The sequence below is a fragment of the Nansenia antarctica genome (genome assembly GCF_963989245.1).
Source record: "Nansenia antarctica genome assembly, chromosome: 9".
NCBI lineage: Eukaryota > Metazoa > Chordata > Actinopteri > Argentiniformes > Microstomatidae > Nansenia > Nansenia antarctica.
This window is the reverse complement of record NC_137679.1, coordinates 20,696,371-20,720,935: the sequence shown is the minus strand read 5'-3', so window position 1 is coordinate 20,720,935 and position 24,565 is coordinate 20,696,371. Positions and strand designations below refer to the sequence as shown.

Genomic DNA, 24,565 nt, shown 5'->3' with positions numbered 1-24,565 from the left:
ACGACAAGCAGGAAGCATGAGCAGATGAAGGAGAAGTGGAGGGCCCGGTTGGAGGCCAAGGACTCGGAGTTTGAGGCCGAGAAGGCCAGCAGCGCTCTGGCAAAGGCGGAGTTGGAGGGAGCGAGGGAGGAGGTTGAGGAGGGCCAATGGAGAGAGAAAGGCCTCCTCCAAAAGCTCCACTATATGGAGCAAGAGAGAGGCAGCCTCCTCCACAACATCTCTGACCTGGAGAAGGAGAGGCGCCAGGCCCTCGCTGCCCAGCGAGAGACTGAGGGGAGCCTGGCCGGGGTCAGGGCGACCCTCCTGGAGACCGCCAACGCCACCAGGGAGGCAGAGGACCAGATCAAGGCCCTGCAGAAAGAGGCCCTGGAGGACAAAGAGGCAGCGGAGGAGGCTCTGGTCCTTTGCAGGGAGGAGGTGAAAGAAGGCAGAGTGAGAGAGAGCGACCTGCAGAGAGAGGCCCTGGAGGACAAGCTGGCGGCAGCTGAGAAGGCTCTGGTGCTTGACAGGGAGGTGGAGAAAAGTAGACTGAGAGAGAGCGACCTCCAACAAAAAGTCCACGTCATGGAGCAGGAGGAGAGGAGCCAGGCCGACGTCAGGGCCCTGGAGAGTGAGGCAGCTGAGGCTCTGGTCCTCACCAGAGCTGCTGCCCTGCTGGACCTGGAGAAGAGCAGGGATGAGGCCTGCACGAAGCTCCAGGAGGACAGAGACCGGTGGGGGGAGGAGAAGGCCTCCCTCACAGCCGCCCACCGGCGCACCTATAAATGTTTAGGGTTAGGGTTAGGGTTAGGCCTATTTAGTGTTGGGATAGCATATTTATTCCGTGTTTGAAAAGAAGAAAAAAAGAATACTATAAAAGAATATAGTATTTCTTTAATTAATAAATTCTTTAAGAAAAAAGAAAATATGTGAGACTGTGATTTCATTACAAAAGTCAGTAATTAGGGTGCTTGCTGTAGGCAAAGTCAACCAGGACTATATACACGTGTCCAACAGGTCTAAGAGCACCACTGAGACATGGGAACGGGCAGCCCTTTCTCTGACAAGACAAGACCACTTGAAAATATGAAAAACACAAAACCTGTTTGCCATTTCTACAGATTTAACAATACACAGATATCTTACATCAAAATGTTCATCTCTTCACACTGTCACTCCACATCTGAATATCTGTTCTGGCCGTTTGACGTTTGTTTGTTGGCTAGCTAACACAGTGGCTTTGACACCCAGTTACTACGGTAACGGTCTGTGGTCTAACACAGGGATGGGCAACTTGCATGGTGGTGGGGGCCACAGAATGTATGTACTGGTGTAACAGAGTTAAACATATATGTACAGTTAGGTCGATATATATTTGGACACAGACAGAATTTTTAATTTGAGCTGTTTACCAAAACATCTTCAAGTTACAGTTATATAATGAACATGGGCTTAAAGTGCAGACTCTCAGCTTTAGGGTAAGGGTATTCACATCCAAATTGAAGGAAGGGTTTAGGAATTACAGCTCTGTAGCTCCCTCTTTTTCAAGGGACCAAAAGTAATTGGACAAATGACTCAAAAGCTGTTTCATGGGCCATTGTGGACTATTCCTTCATTATTTGTTAATCAATTAAGCAGGTAAAAGGTCTGAGTTGATTCCAAGTGTGGCATTTGCATTTGGAAGCTGTTCACAGGTCAAGTACTTGCTCTAGGTCAGAGTGTTCTATGAAGAAGTGTGGTACCAATGAAGGGGTCAACTTTCTATTGGCCCAAACACCATAGTTCCTTTACAAGATACCAACAGAGCATGTTGCCTGACAACTGGTTGTTAGTCCAATAAAAAGTAAATATTGGGTTAATCAGGACAGTATAACCAGGAAGCTATATGTGGAACTATTTGAAGCTCATTGGCGCCACTCTTCTAACATACCACTCTGCTCAAGGCTACTTGGTTGCTGTTTTTCTGTTCAACCAGTTCTGCGTAATCTATTTCTATACCCACTCACATCGCTCTACTCGATAGCTATTGCTAACTATTAACTGTTGACAGATATCATGTCTACCTCCCTCTACCCATCTATTTCTATGCTCTGTCTTTCTGTCACTTATCCCATGCCCCAGACACTCAAAGACGCTTAACAAACTAGTAAAATAAAAAGAAACCAAAAAATAAATAAAAGAAAGTATAGGGGTCTAATTAATTTTTAGATTACTAAATATAAATCTAAGGCCCTGTCCACACCGATACGTTTTTTTGATAAACGTGGATTTATATATTCGTTTTGGGGGGTTCGTCCAGACGCAAACAAGTTTTTGCCCCATGAAAACAAAGATTTTAAAAAACGCCTGCCAGAGTGAAGAATTTTAAAAACGCTGTATATTTTTGACGTGTGGACGAGATAGACAGAGTTTTTTGTATTCGTCACATCATCATGCGCGTAGATTTCTATGATCAAGCGCACTACAGCTGTTTGCTCTTCCCTACAATGTCATGGAATGGACTTTATTTGTCATTGCTACAGTACAGGTACCAAACAACGAAATTTAGGAGGGGAGGCTCCCCTGGTGTTTAGGAAAGGAAAAAGAAAACACATTTTAGAAAAAGCATAGATGCATAAAATCACAAGAAGGTAAGGAGCTGGTTTACATCAATAAAGGCTATGTACACAATCCACTGTACTATACTGCACAGATAGTCAACTAGGGTTGTCATATTGCACAAAAAGTATTTTTTCACATTATTTTAAAGTGTCACAGTTTGCAGGCTTGAAAATGTACATGTTTGTGCCTCAGCACTAGCTGCCATACAATCCGTCCGGACTGTCCTGGGCCCAGAACTTAGGCCTTTTCTGTGTTCAGGGCCTTGACGGCCCTGTGGTAGAAGCTGTTCTTCAGCCTGTTTGTCTTAGCGGCCGGGGTCCTGTACCTCCTGTTCGAGGGCAGCTTGACAAAGTGTTCGTGCCCAGGGTGGGTCGGGTCCTTGGAGATCTTGGAGGCCCTCCTGAGACAGCGTGTTTTGTACAGCTCCTCCAGAGAGGGGAGGGGGGCGCCGGTGATCTTCTGTGCTGTTCTCACGACTCTCTGTAGCTCGTTTCTCTCCGCTGTTGTGCAGCTGTGGAACCAGTTGGAGATGCCGAAGGTGAGGATGCTCTCCACTGCGCCGTGGTAGAAGGCCACCAGTATCTCCTGCTTGTTGTGTTGTTTCCTGAGGCATCTCAGGGTGTATAGCCGCTGTTGTGCCCTCTTGATGGTGCCTTTAGTGTTGTCCTTCCAGGCCAGGTCATCCCGCATGTTGTGTCCCAGGAATCGGAGGGTTGAGACTATCTCCACGCTCTCTCCGTCGATGAGCAGGGGCTGGATCTCGGACTTTTTCCTCCTGAAGTCTACGATAAATTCCTGGGTCTTTGACTTGTTTAGCAGCAGGTTGTTAACCTTGCACAGCTTGCTCAATTGCTCTACCACATCCCTGTACGCCGCCTCGTCCCCCCCCGAGATACATCCCACCACGGTGGTGTCGTCTGCAAACTTTACGATGTAGTTGCTGGGGTGGATGGGGGTGAAGTCGTGGGTGTAGAGGTTGTAGAGGATGGGGCTTAGCACGCAGCCCTGGGGTGACCCAGTGCTGAGGCTGAGGGCTGTGGAGGTGTGGGGGCCCACCCGCACCCTCTGGGGGCGGTCGGTCAGGAAGTCCTTGATCCACGCACATATAGAGTGTGATAGACCCAGGTCTAGTAGTTTGGTCACTAGCCTGTCTGGAAGGATGGTGTTAAAGGCGGAGCTGAAGTCCACGAAGAGCAGTCTCGCGTAGCTGTTTCCCCTCTCCAGGTGGGATAGAGTGGCGTGGAGAGTCGTCGCTATGGCGTCCTCTGTGGACCTGTGGGCTCTGTAGGCGAACTGGTATGGATCCAGGTTGGGCGGGAGGCGTGTGAGTATGTGGGCCCGGACTAGTTTCTCGAAGCACTTCATGATGATAATCATGTCATATCCTGGCACCAGTAACTACTTTGTTTACAACAGTCAACGGTGGTCGAGGCTACACAAGCGAGGAAAATGCATGTGTACAAAGTGCTTCTAGTTCTTTCACTGTTAACTGGACTTTTAACCTGTTTACATATAAATGCACGGTTAATGATCGAGAACATTGAGAGACAGAGGCGTCTGATTGGCCAGCGGGGCTATGAGGTTAAAATTATATCGCCGACTACTGGTGTGGAATGCTCAATGACAGCGTTTATATTGCTTTTAAACATGCTGGTGTGGACGGTCATATTTTTATATACGAAAAACGTTTATCAAAAAAAACGTATTGGTGTGGACATAGCCTTAGTGTCTTTGTACGACAATCTACTCTGTATACTGCAAGTATATCTAGATTTTGGGCTGAGAAGCGGCGAAAACAAGCAACGCCAGTGAAAAAAAAAGTGAAAAGTCTTTACAATAATCATTATACTGCATTGTCTATGAGGCTAAGTTAGAGTGTAACTGATCATTATTTAATTAGAAACGCGTGTGTAAATGGATTGCACCATTTACCATTCTAGGGTGTGGGACATCTGTCAAGTCTCTAAAAATGATTTGGTCAAGAAGTGAATTACTGTAGGCGAGTTACAGTAGGTGAATTACAGTAGGTGAATTACAAAGATTACAGTAGGTTAACAACAGTAGGTTAACTACAGTAGGTTAATTACAGTAGGTGAACTACAGTAGGTGCATTACAGTAGGTGAATTACAGTAGGTTAACTACAGTAGGTTAACTACAGTAGGTGAATTACAGTAGGTGAATTACAGTAGGTTAACTACAGTAGGTGAATTACAGTAGGTTAACTACAGTAGGTTAACTACAGTAGGTGAATTACAGTAAGTGAATTACAGTAGGTGAATTACAGTAGATGAATTACAGTAGGTTAACTACAGTAGGTGAATTACAGTAGGTTAACTACAGTAGGTGAATTACAGTAGGTGAATTACAGTAGGTTAACTACAGTAGGTGAATTACAGTAGGTTAACTACAGTAGGTGAATTACAGTAGGTGAATTACAGTAGGTGAATTACAGTAGGTTAACTACAGTAGGTGAATTACAGTAGGTGAATTACAGTAGGTTAACTACAGTAGGTGAATTACAGTAGGTGAATTACAGTAGGTTAACTACAGTAGGTTAACTACTGTAGATTAATTACAGTAGGTGAATTATGGCGAGTGCCACATTTACAGACAATGAGGTTGTATACCCGTAATTAGTCAATGATCTATTTTAAGAACATAGCTATGGAGGACCAAGTCTGTCAAAATTAACAATAAATATATAGATAAATAAATGAATGTATGAATACATAAATGAATGACACAAGGAAATACATTTATATATTTATTTATTCTTTTACGCATTCATTCTTTGTTTTCCACATTGTTTTCCACATTCATTCTTTGTTTTCCACATTCTTTTCCACATTCATTCTTTCTTTTCCACATTCTTTTCCACATTCATTCTTTCTTTTCCACATTAATTCTTTCATTCTTTCCCGGTTTATCAGATCTGTATGCAAATATAGGGGCGTGTCTTGCATGTTGTCCTCGCCCCCACGCATTTTCATTGGTTGATGCCCCACGCATTTTCATTGGTTGATACCGCGCGTGACGTGGTAAAAGCGACAAAGTCGAGGTAGTCCTTGGGCCAAACCATTTTTCATTACCATCTGGGTGGGCAAATTCTAGATGTGATTTTTTTATTCCTATACATCCCTGGATTATGTTTTGATATGATAGACCTTTTGGTTTGGCAGCTTATTAGTGGTTATCACCTCTTAAATGTATGGACTGCTTTTCCGGAGTTTTGCCAGAAAAAGTCCCCTGCCATATCTTGCTCCCCTTCGTATGATTCGCTCGTAGGTCGGGCTGTGGTTGTGATAGAGACGTGAGACCAGAGGGTTTTTTACGCACCTGAGTCTCCTGAACAGTAGATATCGACCCCTAGTCGATCAGACCTTCTTAGGCTGAGCTATGGTCACGTTTCCGCACCTACCCCCCTACCAGTGAATGCCCCAAAAAATGTGCGGGTCTCTGAAATAGAGGAATACATCTAGTTTGACATTAAATTACCAACCTTATTCTAAACTAAAATATTGTCAGGGTGCAGTAATTGGGGCAGATCTCATTACAACTTAGAGGCACTACAAACAAGGAATCTTCTGTAAATTGAACGTAAATTAAGTTACATAATATTACTACAATATAAAACCCTGTCTCAAGCCTGGGTACACAGCAGGCTACAGAGTAAAAACAAAACAAAGCAAAAAACAGCCTAAAACATAATAAGTTAAAAATATTTAACTTTAACTAAAAAAACACAAAATAAATCACAAGAATGAACACAGTTCAACAGTCAAAGGCCTTTTTGAATAAGGGAGCCAATGTAGTGAGTGTAGAATGGGGGTTATGTGGGGGTTATGTGCTCGTATTTGCGGACTCTCATCAGGATCCTGGCAGCGCTGTTCTGGATGCATTGCAGCTTCTGTATGCTTTTGCCAGGAATCCCGATGAAGAGCGCATTGCAGTAGTCCAGTCTTGAGGAGATAAAGGCATGGACAAGTTTCTCTGCATCTGAGGGTTAGAGTGGGATGGAGTTTGGAAATATTTCTGAGATGATAGGAGGTTTTGCACAGGTGTTTTATATGGTCACTGAAGGTCAGGTGAGGGTCAAACCTAGGGAAAGCAACTTCCTTCTCTAGCACCTTGGACAGGAAGGCAAGGTTGGAGACAGGACAGGCCTATAGTTGGCTAGAACCTCCGGGTCCAGGGTGGGCTTCTTGAAAAAGGGGCGGAAATGGGTATCTATATTCATCATGAAATGGGTATTCAGGATGGTCACTCCACCTGTGGAGAAAGGTCATCTGTCAATATCTACATACTGTCTTACCTCAAGTGCTACTCAGAATACACAGTATCAGTACTTAATAATAATATAATATATGCCATTTAGCTGATGCTTTTATCCAAAGCGATTTACATTGCAATGAGTGCATACGTTTCAGTATATAGAGGCATGTCAGCAGGGCATGGGCTGGATTCAAACCCATGCCTGTCACCAGGGGAGTCTCCGACTCTCCGACACCACCTACTGGTGGCTGGACTTTATTGGAACTAATTGCTAATACCTGTCACCTGTTGTATGTTTGTATGTGGCTATTTAGGTGCGTCCCTTTTCCCTGTTCCCTTGTCAGTCGATCACTTGTGTTACCCCGTTTGGAGTGCTTCAGTATCCTGTGTACGTATTACCACTTCACGTATCCGTTACCCGGAACGTGATTGAGCCTTGACTTTGTTTGCTGGTTTGCAACCTTGTACCTCCTTTGGAGCCCTTTGCTCAAACTTTAGTTTCCGTGTACTTTATTATTGACCTCAGTTCCTTAGTTATTATTGCATACGTGCTGAGCCCTACTGCTCCCCTTTTTGTTGTTCCGTCTGAAAGTTTATGTTTGTACCTGCGAACTATACGTCTCAGTAAAGAGAGTCTTTATTTTATTATATCTCCGTGTCTTTGTTTACATACACCGCACCTGGACCCGACACTATTGTATACCTACAGAACCTTTAGAGAAACGTAACACATGCCAACATGGCCATAATATGATTGTGGTCCAGTGGTCTACCACTGCGGTCTACAGTGCACACTGTAGTGCACAGTGCACTGTAGACCACACTGACCACTGTGTTTAGTTATATTACCTCCATCTCTCAATATTGTTAAAATGAAGATCATATGTCCATGTTTAAATATGTTGAAAAACACAAAGGTTTTCATGGGGTGTCCTATCTTTTTCACAAGACTGTAGATTGCACAGGTATGAGCCAACGCCAGGTTGAAAAGGTTACATTCTGATATTTGCGTGAAGGTTAAATTAATTATACAGAAATGTACCAGTGTGACATCATGAAAACATTGCTCAACATGATTGGAGCATCTATGAAGAATCTATAACCACAATGTATTTTTGCGTCATTGTTGAATGTTTGTCATACAGTATGACTCAATAAGCGCAATTTGTACTTATCTATCTCTAGTACCCATCTATGTAATGGCAACAGTGTTATCTTAGATACCGACCGGCTGTCTGTGGTAGCTGACATCACACCGTAGCTCTTCCTCATTTGAGTCAAACGAATTAACCACAAGTGTGTTCTAAGGCTGGGGGTTTCCTGTGTGTGGCATTATCATTCTCACTAGCTCTGACCAGCCTGAGGAACTCCACTGCTTACTAAACCTTTGAATCGCTTCAAAGATGACTTTACAATTCAAAGATGCATTTTGGGTAAGTTAACTTTACTTGTTTGATTACTGATGAACAGTGAGGGACCTCTATGGTGAAGATATGGTTTAGGTATGGTTTATTTGAGGCTTACCTCATCAGTTTCAAGCACACCAAGATCTTTAAAATATTCTCTCTTCCGAGTGAATACCTCCACAATGGTTTAAGGCTGTGCTTTAGAAACAGAATTTACATAATGATCTTAAAATGTGTGTTTTTGTTTTCTGGTGTGTTACTTGTTGTAGTATCTTTTGGAATTTAACTTTATGAGGGGGAGTTTTTCATGCTATACAGAATGATGCACGGACACTAGTAACGGTAATAGTTAGGTAAAGGCCAACAAGAAGACTAGATACACCAAAATACTTGTTATAGCAGGCTTGATATGTGGGGAACAGCCTGGCATGGACTAATGGTACCATTCAAAATATGTGAAACAGTACACAGATAAAGAATTGCCTATATTTCTTTATCGCTATTAGTCATTGACAGATGTTGCATGCCAAGGTTTGTGCTTTTTTAATCATAATGGTGATCCTCTCTTCTCTACTTCAACTGTATGTGTACTTCCTGTAAAGCAGGCTAGGTTCATCTATTTTTTCTTTGATCTTCTGACTGTGATGCGTTGTCAGAACTGTAATCTACACAGCAACACGCAGCTTCTGGGTTGATTTGCATGGCAAGCTCTGCACAATAATCCCCTTCTAACCTTTGCCACACATGAAATGCACCACAATGTGCATGTTTTATAACATCACAGTGTCATTATCAATCTTTATCAAGGTTTAAGTATAGTGTTAAACGTCACATACACAATTATGCTTTACCCTACAGACCACAGTCAATAGTTAGCCATAGTAGCCATACTATGACAGTATTGTAACTCATCTGGTTTCCTGTGGAAAAAGGGTGACACGTTCAGTATGAGTAGTAGGCTACAATGTATTACGATGTAGAAACACCTTCCACTGAAGGGCTGTATGGTGTCACGTAATGTATCAATAGCTTTTCCAATCCCATCAAGACCATTATTGTGCAGTGAAGTTGAATTTGTAAACTCACTTTCAAGTTGAAATACCCCCACCTGCACCATAAAATCACCACTTTTTCCATACACACAGTACAGCATAAATAAACCGTATCAATAAAGGCTGAAAGATGAACAGTTACTGTGTGTCACATCTTTTGTTTAAAAACGTTTTATTTGCTTTGAGATAGGATTTGTGGATGGAAAGTTCAAGTTTGAGTTTCCTGTGAAGGGGGCTTTATATACCTGTTTATACAGAGCCATTTCTGGTAATTTACCAGTATTGTTGTCTGTGTAAACTGACCTGGGACAGGGCATATCACTAAATATTCCAGGTAATGGATATGTGAAAAGAGGTAAATGCGTATTTGCATTTACATTCAATTGCACTCTGCATTGCACTGATATTGTGTAAACGGGGGTCAAACAAATAATATACTGGGAAATATTTTCTACAATTTTACCTTTATCTATGTGGGAATAGAGGAAAATGATGGTCAGGTAATGGTGTGATATGTTATGGTTCTAGGGAGCGGATTTCATCAGTAACATTGGTTACGAGACTCTTATACAGAGACTCTGTGATGGCCGACGCATGTGTAAAGACATGGAGGATCTCTTAAAGATGAGGTAACTGGTGGCAATAAAGCCAATCTTGAATTGTGAATGAATTAAATATGTTCCACCCTTTTGAGTTATATAATGGTCTGTCCGTTGGATAGGGCGTCAGCAGAAGAGAGATATGGCAAGGAGTTGGTGACTATTGCACGCAAAGCAGGCGGGTTCTGTGAGATCAGGTGAGTGGCTCTACTCTTGAGATTCATGGACACTAAAGTGAATTCTTGTTTTACTTTGTGTCTGGAATTTGGTAGAGAGAGTTAGTAAAAGTAATTTGGAATAAGTAATGTCACAGTTTTGATCTGTTTTCCCAGCACTTTGAGGGCATCCCTTGATGAACTCAAAGCTCGTGAGTAGAATAACTCTTCAGTTGTCCATCTGTATTCTTTACTCTCTTTAGCTCTCTTTACCCATCATCCACTTCAGCTTAAATTTTCTTGTGTTGCATTTCTTTATGTTTTCTAGAAATTGAAAACATTGGAAACCTACATATACAGCTCTCTGGGACGTTAAGGGAGGAGGTCAAGAGGATGGAACAGTTCAGGGAGCGACAGAAAGACCAGAGAAAAAAGGTTTAGATCTAAAATTCTATCATTCACCCACAAAAGGAAAGTACTATTCCTATCTGGCAGAGAAGGAAGTGGTGCGCTCACTTTTAGATCACGTTTGATCACAATAAGATTGCTGGCTTGGGGGACGAGACCACACTGAATAGGGAATAACGGAGCACACCACACACAATACGATCAAAACTGTTCAATCCATGATTCTCAGATGCTTTAGGGCTTTAGGGACATTCTGAATAACACCGTGACTACATTGTCTTAGGACAGGTGACTACATTGTCTTAGGACATGTGACTACATTGTCTTAGGACAGGTGACTACATTGTCTTAGGACATGTGACTACATTGTCTTAGGACAGGTGTAGTCACCTGAACTACTTGTCTTGCAAGTTATCAGACAGATCAGTGTGAGTCCTAAAACAACAGTGTGCCTGTGAATGTGGATATATTCAATTAAACAACAATTTAATATTCAATTAAACAATTTAATATTCAATTAAACAACAATTTAATATTCAATTAAACAACAATTTAATATTCAATTAAACAATGTTAGCAAGTGCTATAGATAAACCCTGACACTGCAGCTACAGTAACTGCTAGCCAGGAGAAAGCTTATAGTTTCTCAAATGTTCTCAAAGTTTTCCACTTGTTGTCCTGGGTTAGGGTTAGCCTATGTCATCTCACCTCTTTGTCCTGGGTTAGGGTTAGCCTATGTCATCTCACCTCTTCCCCCCCTATCTCCTAAGCCCTTGGGTTAGGGTTAGCCTATGTCATCTCACCTCTTCCCCCCCTATCTCCTAAGCCCTTGGGTTAGGGTTAGCCTATGTCATCTCACCTCTTCCCCCCCTATCTCCTAAGCCCTTGGGCTTCATTATGCAAGTTATATGTTGAACAAAATGACAATTGAAACAAAGAACATGTGTCTAGGCTTTGTAAAGGACAGAGAGTGACACGTCAGTGCATAGATAAGATCACAGTGTGATAATATGAATCTGTATATAATGAGTTATAATCAGTATTTCCTCTCACAGTTTGAGGGAATCATGGAGAAGGTTCAGAAGACAAAGGTGTCTTTGTATAAGAAAACAATGGAGGTGAGCAGACTGCACATTCATCGCACATACCATAATTTATTCATCTGTATTGTTGTTTATAAGACATTGGTCTAGATAGACTATGGTGCACCTCAACTTGCCTAAATAGAAAGGTATGGTTCTGTTGAAGTTATTTGAAAGCATCATTGACAGTTGGGCTTTATTTAGGAATATCCTTCAGCAGTATGTGAAACTATCACAGCCTTCATCAGGCATGGGTACACCACATATTATCTTGCCTGCATGCCAAACAAGAGAATAAATGATGAGCTTCATAAAATAGAGTTTGAGAAAGATATACAAATCTAAATGTTCACAGTGTGTCAAGAAAGATGGACCATGATGGTTAATGTAAGCTCTGAGTGAGAGAGAGAAACAAAACAAAGAGGTGTCACAAGCTGAAGTAAATTTAACACAGGAAGCTCCTCTGAGACATCATAATTCTCTGCTCAGGAAATCCTGCTCTCTTTTTAAAAGCTCTGTCTCTCTGCTTGCACGTGCTGCAGCTCCCTTTATTGCACTCACTGTTCCTCATTTTGAAGCAGCTTCATGTAAATGGAAAACGATATGATAGATGTTATCAAACATTTGGAGGTTTGTTTGTGGTTCAGTGTTGCAGTCAGTTCAGACACATACAGTATCTGCTCGTTAAAGGTGATATTTCCTATCCTTCTCAGTCTAAAAGGTCCTATGATCAGAGGTGCAAAGAGGCGGATGAAGCAGAGCAAGCTGCTGAGAGGATGAGCAGCACAGCAACGGCCACTCCCAAGAACACTGAGAGGGTAAGTCATAACAGTCTACCACACTGAGAGGGTAAGTCATAACAGTCTACCACACTGAGAGGGTAAGTCATAACAGTCTACCACACTGGAGGTTTCTGTCACCTGTCCGGTAAAGTCAAGTGATTGGCAATGTGTAAATGGCCTACAGGAACACCAATACCTGCACTGGTTATGTCCTGCTCCTTCTCTGACCTTATGTTGTGTACAGTTAGCACTCGAGTTGAGGGGGGATGAGGGGGGATGGCATCCCCCCTGAAATAAAAACGGTCAAAATCATCCCCCTTCTAAAACTGACATCCCCCCTTTCCATCCCTTATGTCATTTGATCAATGAACGTGGTATTACTGCCATTTCAACATTTAGTTTTGCGCATATTGAGTAAAATACTGTGGGCGAGGGGGCACGCACACATGCAATGATATTTTTACCAAGTCACTGACACTGACGCTGTGGGGATGCTAAAATTGTCCCGATAATGATAAAATCCACCATCCCCCCTGATTTTCTTTTACAACTTGAGTACTGTGTCATATACTGTATATGACTGTATATGACTAAACAAGACAAAAAAACAAGTTTTATTTGTTGCTATGGAGCTTTGGTCTGGAGTGTTGAAACAGAAATGTTTTTTTCCGAATACTGTTTCCTCTTACAAAAAAGAACTGACGGATATCCATCTATGATGGATTTCCCAGCATTTCAGCACTCACAGGATTGCATTTGATTTGCAACTCTTTCCTGTCAATGACAATAATCTCTCTTGTTCTATCTCAGTTGTACAACAAGGCTAAGCAGTGCAGGGAGGCATCAGGAGATTCAGGTGAGGATATTGTGCTATGGGCTTGAAGTCTTTTTGATGAAAAAAGAATTGAAGTTCTGTGTGGCTGCAGTGCATGTGAAGGAGGAAGCCTAGAGAAATGGCTGCTGGTAATTGACTAGTATAAAAGCTATAAAGCTGCTAGAGAGCCGTAGAGCATGACAAGTTCCTTCTATGTGTTTCAACATAATTGGCAATAAATGTTATCTGAATCGGAATCGGAATCGGAAACGACATTGAGGTCAAGAGTACTAAGAAAAGGCAATAGATTCTCTATATGGTTCCTCTGTGAGCTCCACTAGAATAGTGGTCCTGCACAATACTACACTAACCCTGAAGGTTGAGGGTTCAAGACCTACCCTTCTATCCTTGGGTCTGTATCCCGCTTTGATTTCCCACTCTCTAAAATAATTGTATAAAACCAATAAAAGTAATCTTAGAACAAGCAAAAACATAGATATTGTTCCCTGTATTGTGACAAATGATTCAATAAACCTTCATTTCATTCCAACACAGGAGCAATCAAAGTCAACACTTTACAGATGAGCTGTGAAAACATAGAGGTCTATGAATTATTTTAATACAATCCTTTTAACTTTGTCTTCAGAGAAACAATATATGACAAATATTGAACTGCTGGACAAGATTCGCCAAGAATGGGAAACCACACAGGAGAGCACATGTGAGGTACAATGAGACCTGAACACCTTTCTCAACCGTCAACCTGATTTCCCACCTCATAAAATTGCATTTTGAGACATAATGATGAGAAATGTACCTTTCATACATGATGTAAATACAGTATGTGTTGTCTGACCAGCTGAACAGTTTATTTTAGGTCTAGGCCAGGGGAGACTTGGTGTAAATCAACCATTTCAGGCCAACACCCTGCCAACATTTAAACAGGCCCTCAAAACCCACCTCTTCAAGCTTGCCTTCACCAGTTAACCCTCTCCCCCTCCCCTTCCCATGTGTCCCCAGCACTACCTTAATTAGGCCCCTATACGTGTCTAGAAAAGCGCTATATAAGTCTAATGTATTATTATTATTATTATTATTATTATTATTTCCCAGAGTAATCATTCACTGGCGGGGGGGGGGGGTTGTTTTTTGCAGGTGTTTCAGCAGCAGGAGTGTGATCGTATCAACATCCTAAGGAACGCCATGTGGGTGCACTGTAACCAATTTTCAATGCAATGTGTCCAAGATGACGAGGTTGGTCCAGTTTGTCTTTCCATGTTTTTATTGTGGATGTTGCTGTTGTGAGCTATGTACGTATGATGGACTTTAAGGTCCTAATGAACTGTAAGGTTGTTACACACTTTATTTGTGTACTGAAATTAGCCTAAAATTAGTTTTTGCTTAATTAAAGGCAATTGCCTACAATTACCTGTAATTAATCAAAGCCATAATAGAATACTCAATATCAGTAACCCATAATGTACATTCAGTTAATAGACCTGAGAGCAGGAGGACCATAGACATATCATTTATATCTGTATGATAAACTAAAAGCTGATTAGTAATGCCGCTGAGCCCTACGCAAAATGTGCTTTCAGTGTTATGAGGATGTGAGGACAACTCTAGAACTCTGTGACCTCACGGCAGACAACAACTGCTTTGTTGAGATGAAATGCACTGGCTCCAGTCCACCAGGTAGGCGCCTATCCTGTTTTCCCCCTTATTTGGATATGTACACAATATTATGTTCCAGGTTTGAACTTTTAAATAATGATCTCTTTCCTATCGAAACTGCCACGTAGTATATGTCAGAATGTACGACCACTATTAGAAATAATGTATACGGCCAGCTCTACATGAGATCCCATATTGTCCTTGGTAAGTTTGTTTCGCTGAATTCCACTGGTTCCTCCCCAGCACCCATTGTGTTTGAGAATTTCTATGAGAGGGAACTCTCAGCAGACGGCAATGGCAGTGCCCGCTTTGGAGTAGGAGTCATGAAAAGGTTAGATTCACTCATTTCTGTCTGACCCCTTTCTCACACCCAAGGACGCTTAAATCTCGCAGTATCTCAGTATGTCTTTGATTGATTGATTGAGAACTTTATTAGAAGATTTGCAGAAGTAGGTACATGGAAGTACATATTACATACAAGGTCAACTAACAGGATAAAAACCCAAGAAAGCCACTGGCTTATTTCAATTGGGGTCCTTGATACTCAATTCATCATTCGTCTACTCTATAAGTACTGTAGATAGCATTAGGCCCATAACAAATACCTTGACACCTCTGACTTCTTGAATGAATGAATGAATGGTCTTTATTGTCATTGCTATAGTACAGGTACCAAACAACGAAATTTAGGAGGGGTGGCTCCCCTGGTGTTAGGAAAGATAAAAAAACAAAAAAAAAACACAAGAAGGGAAGGAGCTGGTTTACATAAATAAAGGCTATGTACACTATCCACTATACTATACTGTACAGATAGACGACTAGGGTTGTCATATTGCACATAGTGTTATTGCACATTCATTTAAAGTGTCGCAGTTTGCAGGCTTGAAATACATATTAGTGTGTAGTTGAAGTACATATTTGTGCCTCAGCACTACACCTGATTTTTTCAGTCCAGCAGCTGCCATCCAGCAGCTTGACTTCTTCTTGACATGACGTATGTCTGATCACTGCTTTTAGGTTTTCAAATCTCCTACAAGGGACCTGCTCTACTGGCTTTAAAACAAACATGGACAACAACCACTGTTCTCTGCCACTAGCACCCCCACCTGGTAATGTATTGCTATGACTTACTGGACTCATTCATTTTAGCTAGTGGAGAAAAGGGCAACAACCGTGTATTTCCTTATTCTCATAAGAATGTTGTATGCCAGTGTGTGACCGAAAAGTAATTTACTCCAATCAAATTAGAACATAACAGTCCATAATGATGCAGGTGTCTAACTCCATCTACTTGCCCACCACCAGGGGGCATAAAAGTCCATGTAATGATTTCAGTTCAATTCTCCCTTGAAGAGAAGTAACTTTTACCATAGTATGTCTACATTATTAGCAAACAAGGGGGCTTACTTTTTTAGATTAGTCAGTTCAGTGAAAACTGGGGAAATACGTTTGGGCAAACTCCCTTTGGCTTGAGCCAGTAACTGAACTAAATCTGTTTGCATTTCTGTGTTATCCTTAGCGGACACATCAGACGGAGTGTATGCCTCCATTCCTGGATTTCAGTGTGAGGAGCCAAACACTTCACTGATCAAGGAGGAGTACCAGGTTCTGTATGACTACGTGGCACAGGTAACTGTTGTCTGACATTCTTATTTTTCATATTAGGCCTCTCATTCAACATCTACACACACCCACACACACACCCAAAAAGTTTTTTTGTCACATTTTGAAATTGTTTGCTTCCTAAAATGATAAATGCCACAGTTGATAAGAAGCGATAATAATGCTCATTTCGACATGATCTGTGTACCCCAGCTTAACCATGTCCCTGTCCATCCCCAGGGTGAGGACGAGCTCTCCATGTCTGCAGGGGAGACAGTGCTGGTTATTGAGCAGGGTGTGGATGGCTGGTGGAAAGTGGAGAGAAACGGACAGTCTGGACTGGTCCCAGGCTCCTACCTGGCCTCAGAATGAATGACCTCATCTGATTGAACAGGTAGTTGGGCTGTGGTGCACATAGCAAGCTCCCACCAGCAAAAAAATATGTTTTTGAGTGGCCTTTCTGACTATTTAAGTGCTATATACTATATTTTATACTATGTTCAAGGTTTTGGTAATTTTAGCTTTTTTAGAGGGATCTGTAACGTGTATATATAGAGACCCAAATTACGAACTCACATATGTGGTTCCTTACCCTGAAATAAGTCTATGGACGAGGATAAACTTCTATCAACACTTTGGTTCTGTTTAACTGGGCATTCTACCTAATAGCTAATTGTTAGCATTTGTAACCAAAACCCAATGCAAGTCAATGGACCCTAAGTTAACATGTTTGAAATTTCATGCTCAAATCTTCTAGAATTAAGGAACCAAATATGTGATTTTGGAATTTGAGTGAACTATTCCGTTAACTAATTTATTGTCAAGATACAGTCCACTGACTTCATTTACTTTCCCCTGGAGTCTAATATAGGCACTACAGATTTGTGATGAGGGATCATAGGACAGGTGCAGCAGAAAGTGTTCTCACACACAGCAGTTACCAAGCTATTCATATGCTTTAGTATTGAATATCACCTTATGTGTTTGAGCTATTCATAAATGTAGGGTGATACTTTTAATAGCTTAGTTTGAGAATACATATTCCACTGTACTTTATCCCAAGGAAATGTTCATGTAGAGGAAATGTATCACTTTGAATCTGTTGACATACATATTTAAATATAATAATGACTGCTGGTGACAGATTATTATATAAAGTGGACTAGCAAATGCAGTTGTCAATTGTCCTTGCAGTAGTTAGTCAATAGTTTTGCATATTTCAGTGTTGCCCCAACATGAGTTGGCTATAATGTTCTATGATTAGATCTATAATTAAAGTATACCATAGATGTCTTGTATCACCAATTGGCCTACTAACACAATGTAACCACTGCAGACTCTAGGCATGGAGCTTAACTTCACTTCTACCTTTTCAACTGTTACAGTTAAATATGGAATTGGAACTGTATGTTTAGTTCTTCATGAATCACAAATACATTGTTACTGAACAATTCAATAGTTACTAAAGTTCAACTACAGTTGAAAATGTTATCTCATAAATGAGACACTCCTAGTCTAAACCAACCAGCACTGACAGAGGGTGACTGACAGGTGGACAACTGTGATCTCACACACTCACTCTCTCTCACACACACACACACACACACACACACACACACACACACACACACACACACAGCCTAACTGCATGACAGTGAAGCCTTATCTGTCTAGTTCAGGGGCATCTGGTTACTCTGCTGGTGATGCGTCATCTAACAGCCTATATCTGTGTCTCGGAAGTAATTTAATAGGAGAGTCAAATAATGACCATTCAACTGTTCGCAAGTGACTCCACAAAGTGTTAATTATATCATCTCATTGCACCACTACAGACAAGTAACTGCCAAACGACAACCATGTGCCCAAGAAGTCTTTTCCCAGTACCACAGGATTAAATATTGAGACGACTACTATCATCTTACTCAGTTGCTTAATGCTAAGCCACATGAATCACTTAAAGCCACCCCTCCCCCCTGGGAAACTTAAACCCTTTTCCACACAAGAGTTGTTGGGACATGATTCAGTTGCTCTGCAAATGACAAAAACAGTGAGACAACCAGTGTTTGAACATCTAGATGCTTTGTCTGCAACAAACCACGGCTCTAATGTCAGAGGAATTGCGGCATGGCTTGCCCTTGGGTGTGTGCAGGGTATAACCATTGCGGATCTATTCCATTCTGGAATGAAAAACATTGCAGGAGGTTTTAGAAAGATAGCCACATGAATGAATGTTGCCATCGGAAAGTATTCAGACCCACTCACTTTTTCCACATTTTGTTCAGTTATAGATTCAATTTAAAAAGGATTAAATACATTTTAAAAAATTGCCATCAATCCACACACAATACCCCATAAAGACAAAGTGAAAACATGTTTTTTGAAATTTCAGTAAATCAGCAAATGTATTCAATTTTAAAGTATTCTGACCCTTTTCTATGACACTCTTAAAATGAGCTAAAATGCTCAAATGTCATTAACAAATCACTCAATAAATTGAATTGAGTTGAATTGAATGTGAATCAAGTTGAATTGAATGTTGAATTGAGTTTCATTGAATGTGAATCAATTACACACTGTGTAGATTAGGATGTAACTACCAACTCAAATTTCATAATTTTCTCTTGATCCTAACAAACTCCCCAGTCCCTGCCAGTGACAAACATATCCATAAATTGATGCAGATCTTCACAGCTCTTTGGTGCTGAAACTGCATTGCATGAGCTGGATTTGCACTTAATTTAACGCTTAGTTTTTATTTCCAGCCACTTCCTTTGCCATCAACTTTTCATTGTTGCAAAAACAATTATGGATATGAATTAATTTCCATTAAGGGATTCTTTTTGGCCACTTGATTATAGACCAATTTTGTAGAGTGACTGAGATGATTTTGTCCCAACAACTGTGCTTTTTCCTCTCCACCATTCAACTGTGTATATTTGTGTAAGTCTCCCCAGGCCTCAGGGGAGCATTCCTGAGCAGCTGTGTTCCTCTACATTTGTTCTGTTTGTAATGACAACCTGATCCAGTGTGTTCTGGATTCCTATGCAAATCAGAGATCCTATCAAAATAGATATTAATTCCAAAATTACATTAATCCTTGCATTAAGATGGACTCAATTCAATTTATTGAGTGATTTGTTGATGACATTTTAAGCTAATTTTAATTTTTAAGAGTGTCATAGCAAAGGGTCTGAATACTTAAGTATAACTGAAGTACATGAGGTATTGCTGTATTTCAGTTTTAATAAATGTACAGAAATAGAAAGAAACTTGAAGACAAAATAAAACTGTTTTTGTTTTGTCATTCTGGGGTACTGTGTGTGGATTGATGGCAAATTATTTTATTTAATCCATTTTAAATTGAGTCTATAGCACAACAAAATGTGGAAAACGTGAAGGGGTCGGAATACTTTGCAAAGGCACTGTACATACATATTTTGGACGAAATTCATCCAGTTTATTTCTTCTTCTTTTTTTTGTTTCCCAACAGTTTATTTACATTGATCTGAGTCTTATGTTACTCTACATGGCTACATATTCTCAAAATCTATTTTCTTTTCATTTTAAAAACAATATCTCATCAGTATGCTCAACTCCACACAATAAGTAGAACAGAACAGTTCAATACATGACAGTGCATTTTGATTATCCCCACATAAGCCTGTTGAAATGGACTACTATGGTGGATCAAATGCCCAAATTCTTGCTAAAGAGATCAATCTACTGCACAATCCTGCCAGGCCAATGCAGAGCCATTGATTTGTATTCTGTCTTTTGTTCAACTACTTATGAGAAACAGAGTGGTGCTGGTGAGGGGTGAGGTTCTGGACACAAATAATTAGCAGTAGCACAACACAACCTCATACACACATATTGGTAATCTTTAACTCAGGTATTTACATGATAGATTTAAATATTTATAAAATATCCAAAAGCCATACACATAGTGCAAACTGACATATGAGGAAAGTATTCAGTCCACATATTCCATACAGTAGGTCCATCACTCACAGTGGCCTCATTCTTGTCTACCTCAAACAACATGGGCTAAAACAAGTAGTTGGAGAATGAAATTACATGGATTTTTCTTTCTTTTTTTAAATCATAAAGTAGCTTTTTTTGATGAAGAAAATAAAAAAAGTCTGAAATATAACACCAACTTACAAAGCATGTCAATTTAAACAATGTTCTTCTTCCACCAACTCACTCATCAGCAGTGTACAGTATGAACCATCTTGTCACCTTACAGTAAAAGAAAGCTAAGCTTGGGCAAGCCAGTAAACCATTCCCCACTGACAGAGCCCTGAGCCCAGGTGTGTGTGTGTGTGTGTGTGTGTGTGTGTTCCTTTTCATGCATATGTTCCTCCTGTGATGAGTAGCTCATAGGCAGGATCAAGGCTCCTTCGGCACAGAACCACACAGGCACACAGCATCCCAAGCATCTAAGTGAAAAGAGCACAAGGAAATATAAGACAAAAAATAAAGAAAACAAATACTGTATAACATCACAAACTGTTTTGTAAAAGACATCAATGTTTCAAGAAATAGCTCCCTGAGGAGGACGTCTGCCAGGCTCTGACACAGCTGTCAAATCTACTCCAGCCCTATCCAGGGGAGGGCTGAGGACACAGCACTCTCACATCAGCAGTACATAGTCCCCACACCCATTTGCCTTTGGGTCAAAAGCCTCTAGAATTACTGCAAACTCGCACATAAACTCCACAGTGATGCATTGCCTCATCAGCCCATAACGAGTACTATTGTAGAAATGCAAAGATAACATTTAAAGAACAACCAGCTACATTGATAAACAGCAAGTTAATGAACAGAGTTGATAGGCTGTCTATAGGCTGTCTAGCTTTTGCAAGACATCGCATATCAAGCAATGGATGACAGACAGAGCTTGATCAGCCCTCTCTCAAGCAGCTGACCCTTTCATTGTATTCAAATGAAAGGAGTGAAAGGGGGGGGGGGGGGGGAGCATAACACTCTCCCATAGCCTTGGAATCTGATTACATTGAGCAATTTAGCCTCCGCCGAGATAGTCAAAAGCTTCAACTGCAAACAGTTGAATAACACAATTTAACACCAAAGACACATTTCTAATACCAATACATCAGATTATCATTTAGCCTTCAGCTAACAACCAAATTATACTTAAAAACACAAATGTCATTAGTAGGGGGCCATAGCCTAAACAAGTGTATTTGATAAGCTGATGTGGGAGAAAAAAACAGCGTAGGTCGCCATATTGCCCTAGAGCTATGCTGTTTCTTTTTTCTCAGAAGAATGCCTGGATATGCGACAGTTTCCCTGACAGTGTAGAGTATGACTCTGGGCGTCCTTCCCTGCTCCTGGGCTCTTGCCTGAATGAGGCAGGAAAGTATGCCATAATAAGGGCCTAGCCAGAAGGCCCACGCACCATCCATACTGTCCATAACTTTATGACTCAGAAGAGGGGGTGGATGATATAGGGAGGGGGTGATATGTGATATATTTTTAAAAAGAAAAGTACTGTAAGACACATGTGTACTCAGGTTCTGTGCAGAGGAGAGATGATCAAAAGTTGTTATACCTGAATTGCAGCAAATGTCAGTGCAGCCCAGATGACATACATCATAATCTCCTTTAATTTCTTCACAACGAGAACTTCACATCCCTGGAAACACACATACATACATTATAGGATACAAGCCACTCAAGCAACTGTGAAAGGTCAGACTACATTATAATCTTTGTATGTTATGCATGTTTTTGACCATGTCTTACATCTTGGTAGAGGTCCCAGGGCCGGGCGAGGGAGCCTGTACAGTTGCTGATATTGGGTTTGCAGCAGCTCACTGGTACACTGTTGTTTCGAGACTCCTTAAACCAGTGTGTATTCCTCCAGTCAGAGTAATTGTGAATCCCACAACAGTGGAGCTGCAGAGATAAAAGCCAAAACCATGAGAATGTTTCTAATTTCAACTAGATCTGAATGTTACTGAAAGTACCATTTGCTCCAACACTGAATAAATCGTATAATTACGTAACCAAGTGTATTAAAGCTTTATTTAAACTGTTATAGAAAACATGTGTTTCTCAATAGCATGGCCTCACCTGTCTCTGCACATAGTCAATGGCACGGCTCGGGGCATCTGTGTTAGTGCCATTGTACTTATCATACACTTTCTGGATGGAGTGATTGACCTCGTCTTCAACCTGGAAATAGGTTGGAAATAGGTCACTGTGCTTAGGTTTAGCTTACATCATCACCACTTCATATTCCATCCTCTCAAATCAATACTATACCTAGTATGTTTGATAGCACTTTTAATGTCAAAGAAAAAAAACTTCCCCCCAAAAGTTAGTTGAAAAAAAACTTGGAAGTTATAATTGAGAGTTTGTAATCTGAATGACATCTTATTTTACAGTAGCCTATATCAAACGAAATCATTGAGAGTGAACTTGACCCTTGATCAATATTGACTCACCTTTGCTCTGTAAATATAGCCAAGAACCACCACAGCCACTTCCGTAACGAACACCAGCAGAAGAATGATCACAAACTGTAGGACAAAATGGACAACACCGAAACTAAAACACCGGACAACAAAAGGGACCTTGAGGCAGAAGGGGATGTCCGATCTCTACCATTTCCAAGAAATCAACCAAACATGTAAGATGGAAGGATTAACTTTACCAGAGGCTTCCCAACATGATGTGTAGTTTAAACTGCATAATATTCAGCTTAGTGGAAAACAGGATTACTGAGGGTTATTTTAAGCAAAGATTCAATGTTGTTGACAATAAGGCAACATTCACTGACCGTTGCCAGCCCACAGCGGCTCTCTCGTATTGTAGCACAGCACCCAATCAGGCCGATGATGAAAAGGAGGCCTCCTACTGCAATTATGATCACAGCAGGGATAAGGGTGTATATGTCCTCAAAGAAGTGGTCATAGTCATCGTATGTGATGAACACATAGGCTCCAACATAGCACAGAATCCCAGCTGCTGCCTGTGGAAAGTGACATGGACGAAGGAATACAGAACAGCATTAAACCCCAAAAGCATTGTTATTCAAAGTGAAAAATCTATAATGTTTCCAGTTCAGAAAAGGTATACAGTAGGCCTATGCACCAGAGACAATCACAAATCACAATCACAAAGATCAAAGTTGATCGCATGAAAGGAAATATGAGTGGACTTTTCTCACACACATTAAAAGGCTCATTCTTGAATCCCACGAGTTGAGATATTCACTCACTGACTGGGACTAGCTAGCATCATTGAGGCAACCAAAGCTTTCTCTGATCCCGATTCCAGGCATAGGGGGCAGCTTTAACATTGAGGACGTCAACTCAAGACCATTATATTCTGCATGTAGCCTAGTTTTGGTCATCTGATCTAAAAGACCATACTATTAGGTAGTAATTTAGAGGTTTTGGTCATCTGATCTTAAAGACCATACTATTAGGTACTAGGTAGTCATTTAGAGGTTTTGGTCATCTGATCTTAAAGACCATACTATTAGGTAGTCATTTAGAGGTTTTGGTCATCTGATCTTTAAAGACCATACTATTAAGTAGGCATTTAGAGGGAAATGTCATTGAAAAAGCAATGGCTACGTAGTAGGCTAGTAGTAGTTCATAGGAGACTCAACGCCCAGCGTCATGAAACACCCATGAAATGCTCAGTAAAGCAATGTAGTGACATTGTCCTCATTTAATAAACACAGCTAGCTAGCTAGCTCTGGGACAAATATGACAACAAAACTTGGAATTGATCGACTACCTAGAGAGCGAACAATGTTAGCTACAACCCTGTTCCTCCCAACCAAACGCGGCCCAGTGTGTATTGCAGCCAGGCTAGCCGCTGCTAGCGAGCTAAGATACCGAGCGATTCTGCTGCGTACGATCATTGTTGTTGTCGGATGTGTGGCGCATTCCCAAACACAGAGGTCGTTTTAAACTTACCCAGAAAATGAGGTTCAGGAACACCAGTACGGTTTTTGACGAGTTGATGCCACACTGCCCCATGTTTAAGAGAGATATCTACTGTTATTAGGTTAATATCTTTCAAATATATCTGGGGAAAATGGGTGTTTAGCTATTATGTCCTCCTGGTGTAATCCACCATGCCCCCGGCCCGACTAG

General features: G+C 41.0%; 2 protein-coding genes across 2 annotated transcripts; one reads left to right on the top strand and one right to left on the bottom strand.

Moving 5' to 3' along the window:
* Positions 1 to 8,256: 8,256 nt before the first annotated feature.
* Positions 8,257 to 16,799, top strand: pstpip1a (proline-serine-threonine phosphatase interacting protein 1a; the record flags this gene model as incomplete). The annotated part of the gene is made up of 15 exons (XM_080539311.1): positions 8,257 to 8,286; positions 9,840 to 9,940; positions 10,033 to 10,107; positions 10,243 to 10,277; positions 10,394 to 10,500; positions 11,529 to 11,591; positions 12,269 to 12,373; positions 13,148 to 13,193; positions 13,798 to 13,877; positions 14,307 to 14,405; positions 14,750 to 14,846; positions 15,069 to 15,156; positions 15,843 to 15,934; positions 16,345 to 16,454; positions 16,668 to 16,799. 15 exons carry the CDS (start codon positions 8,257 to 8,259, stop codon positions 16,797 to 16,799), a joined length of 1,260 nt encoding a protein of 419 aa, XP_080395437.1.
* A 2,954-nt stretch (positions 16,800 to 19,753) lies between these two features.
* On the bottom strand, positions 19,754 to 24,541 carry LOC308165189 (tetraspanin-3). The gene is made up of 7 exons (XM_080539315.1): positions 24,386 to 24,541; positions 23,236 to 23,427; positions 22,901 to 22,975; positions 22,527 to 22,628; positions 22,197 to 22,349; positions 22,003 to 22,086; positions 19,754 to 20,869 (listed from the first exon to the last, which is right to left on the bottom strand). Exons 1-7 carry the CDS (start codon positions 24,446 to 24,448, stop codon positions 20,777 to 20,779), a joined length of 762 nt encoding a protein of 253 aa, XP_080395441.1. The 5' UTR covers positions 24,449 to 24,541; the 3' UTR covers positions 19,754 to 20,776.
* Positions 24,542 to 24,565: the final 24 nt, after the last annotated feature.

Bases quoted from the DNA above. Each gene is read 5' to 3' on its own strand.
- LOC308165189 (XM_080539315.1), bottom strand. From the start codon at position 24,448: ATGGGGCAGTGTGGCATCAACTCGTCAAAAACCGTACTGGTGTTCCTG. The intron at 22,976-23,235 runs GTCAGTGAATGT...TTTGTCCTACAG, and splicing joins GCCGCTGTGGGCTGGCAACG to TTTGTGATCATTCTTCTGCT. The intron at 22,087-22,196 runs GTAAGACATGGT...GTGTGTTTCCAG, and splicing joins CCTGGGACCTCTACCAAGAT to GGATGTGAAGTTCTCGTTGT.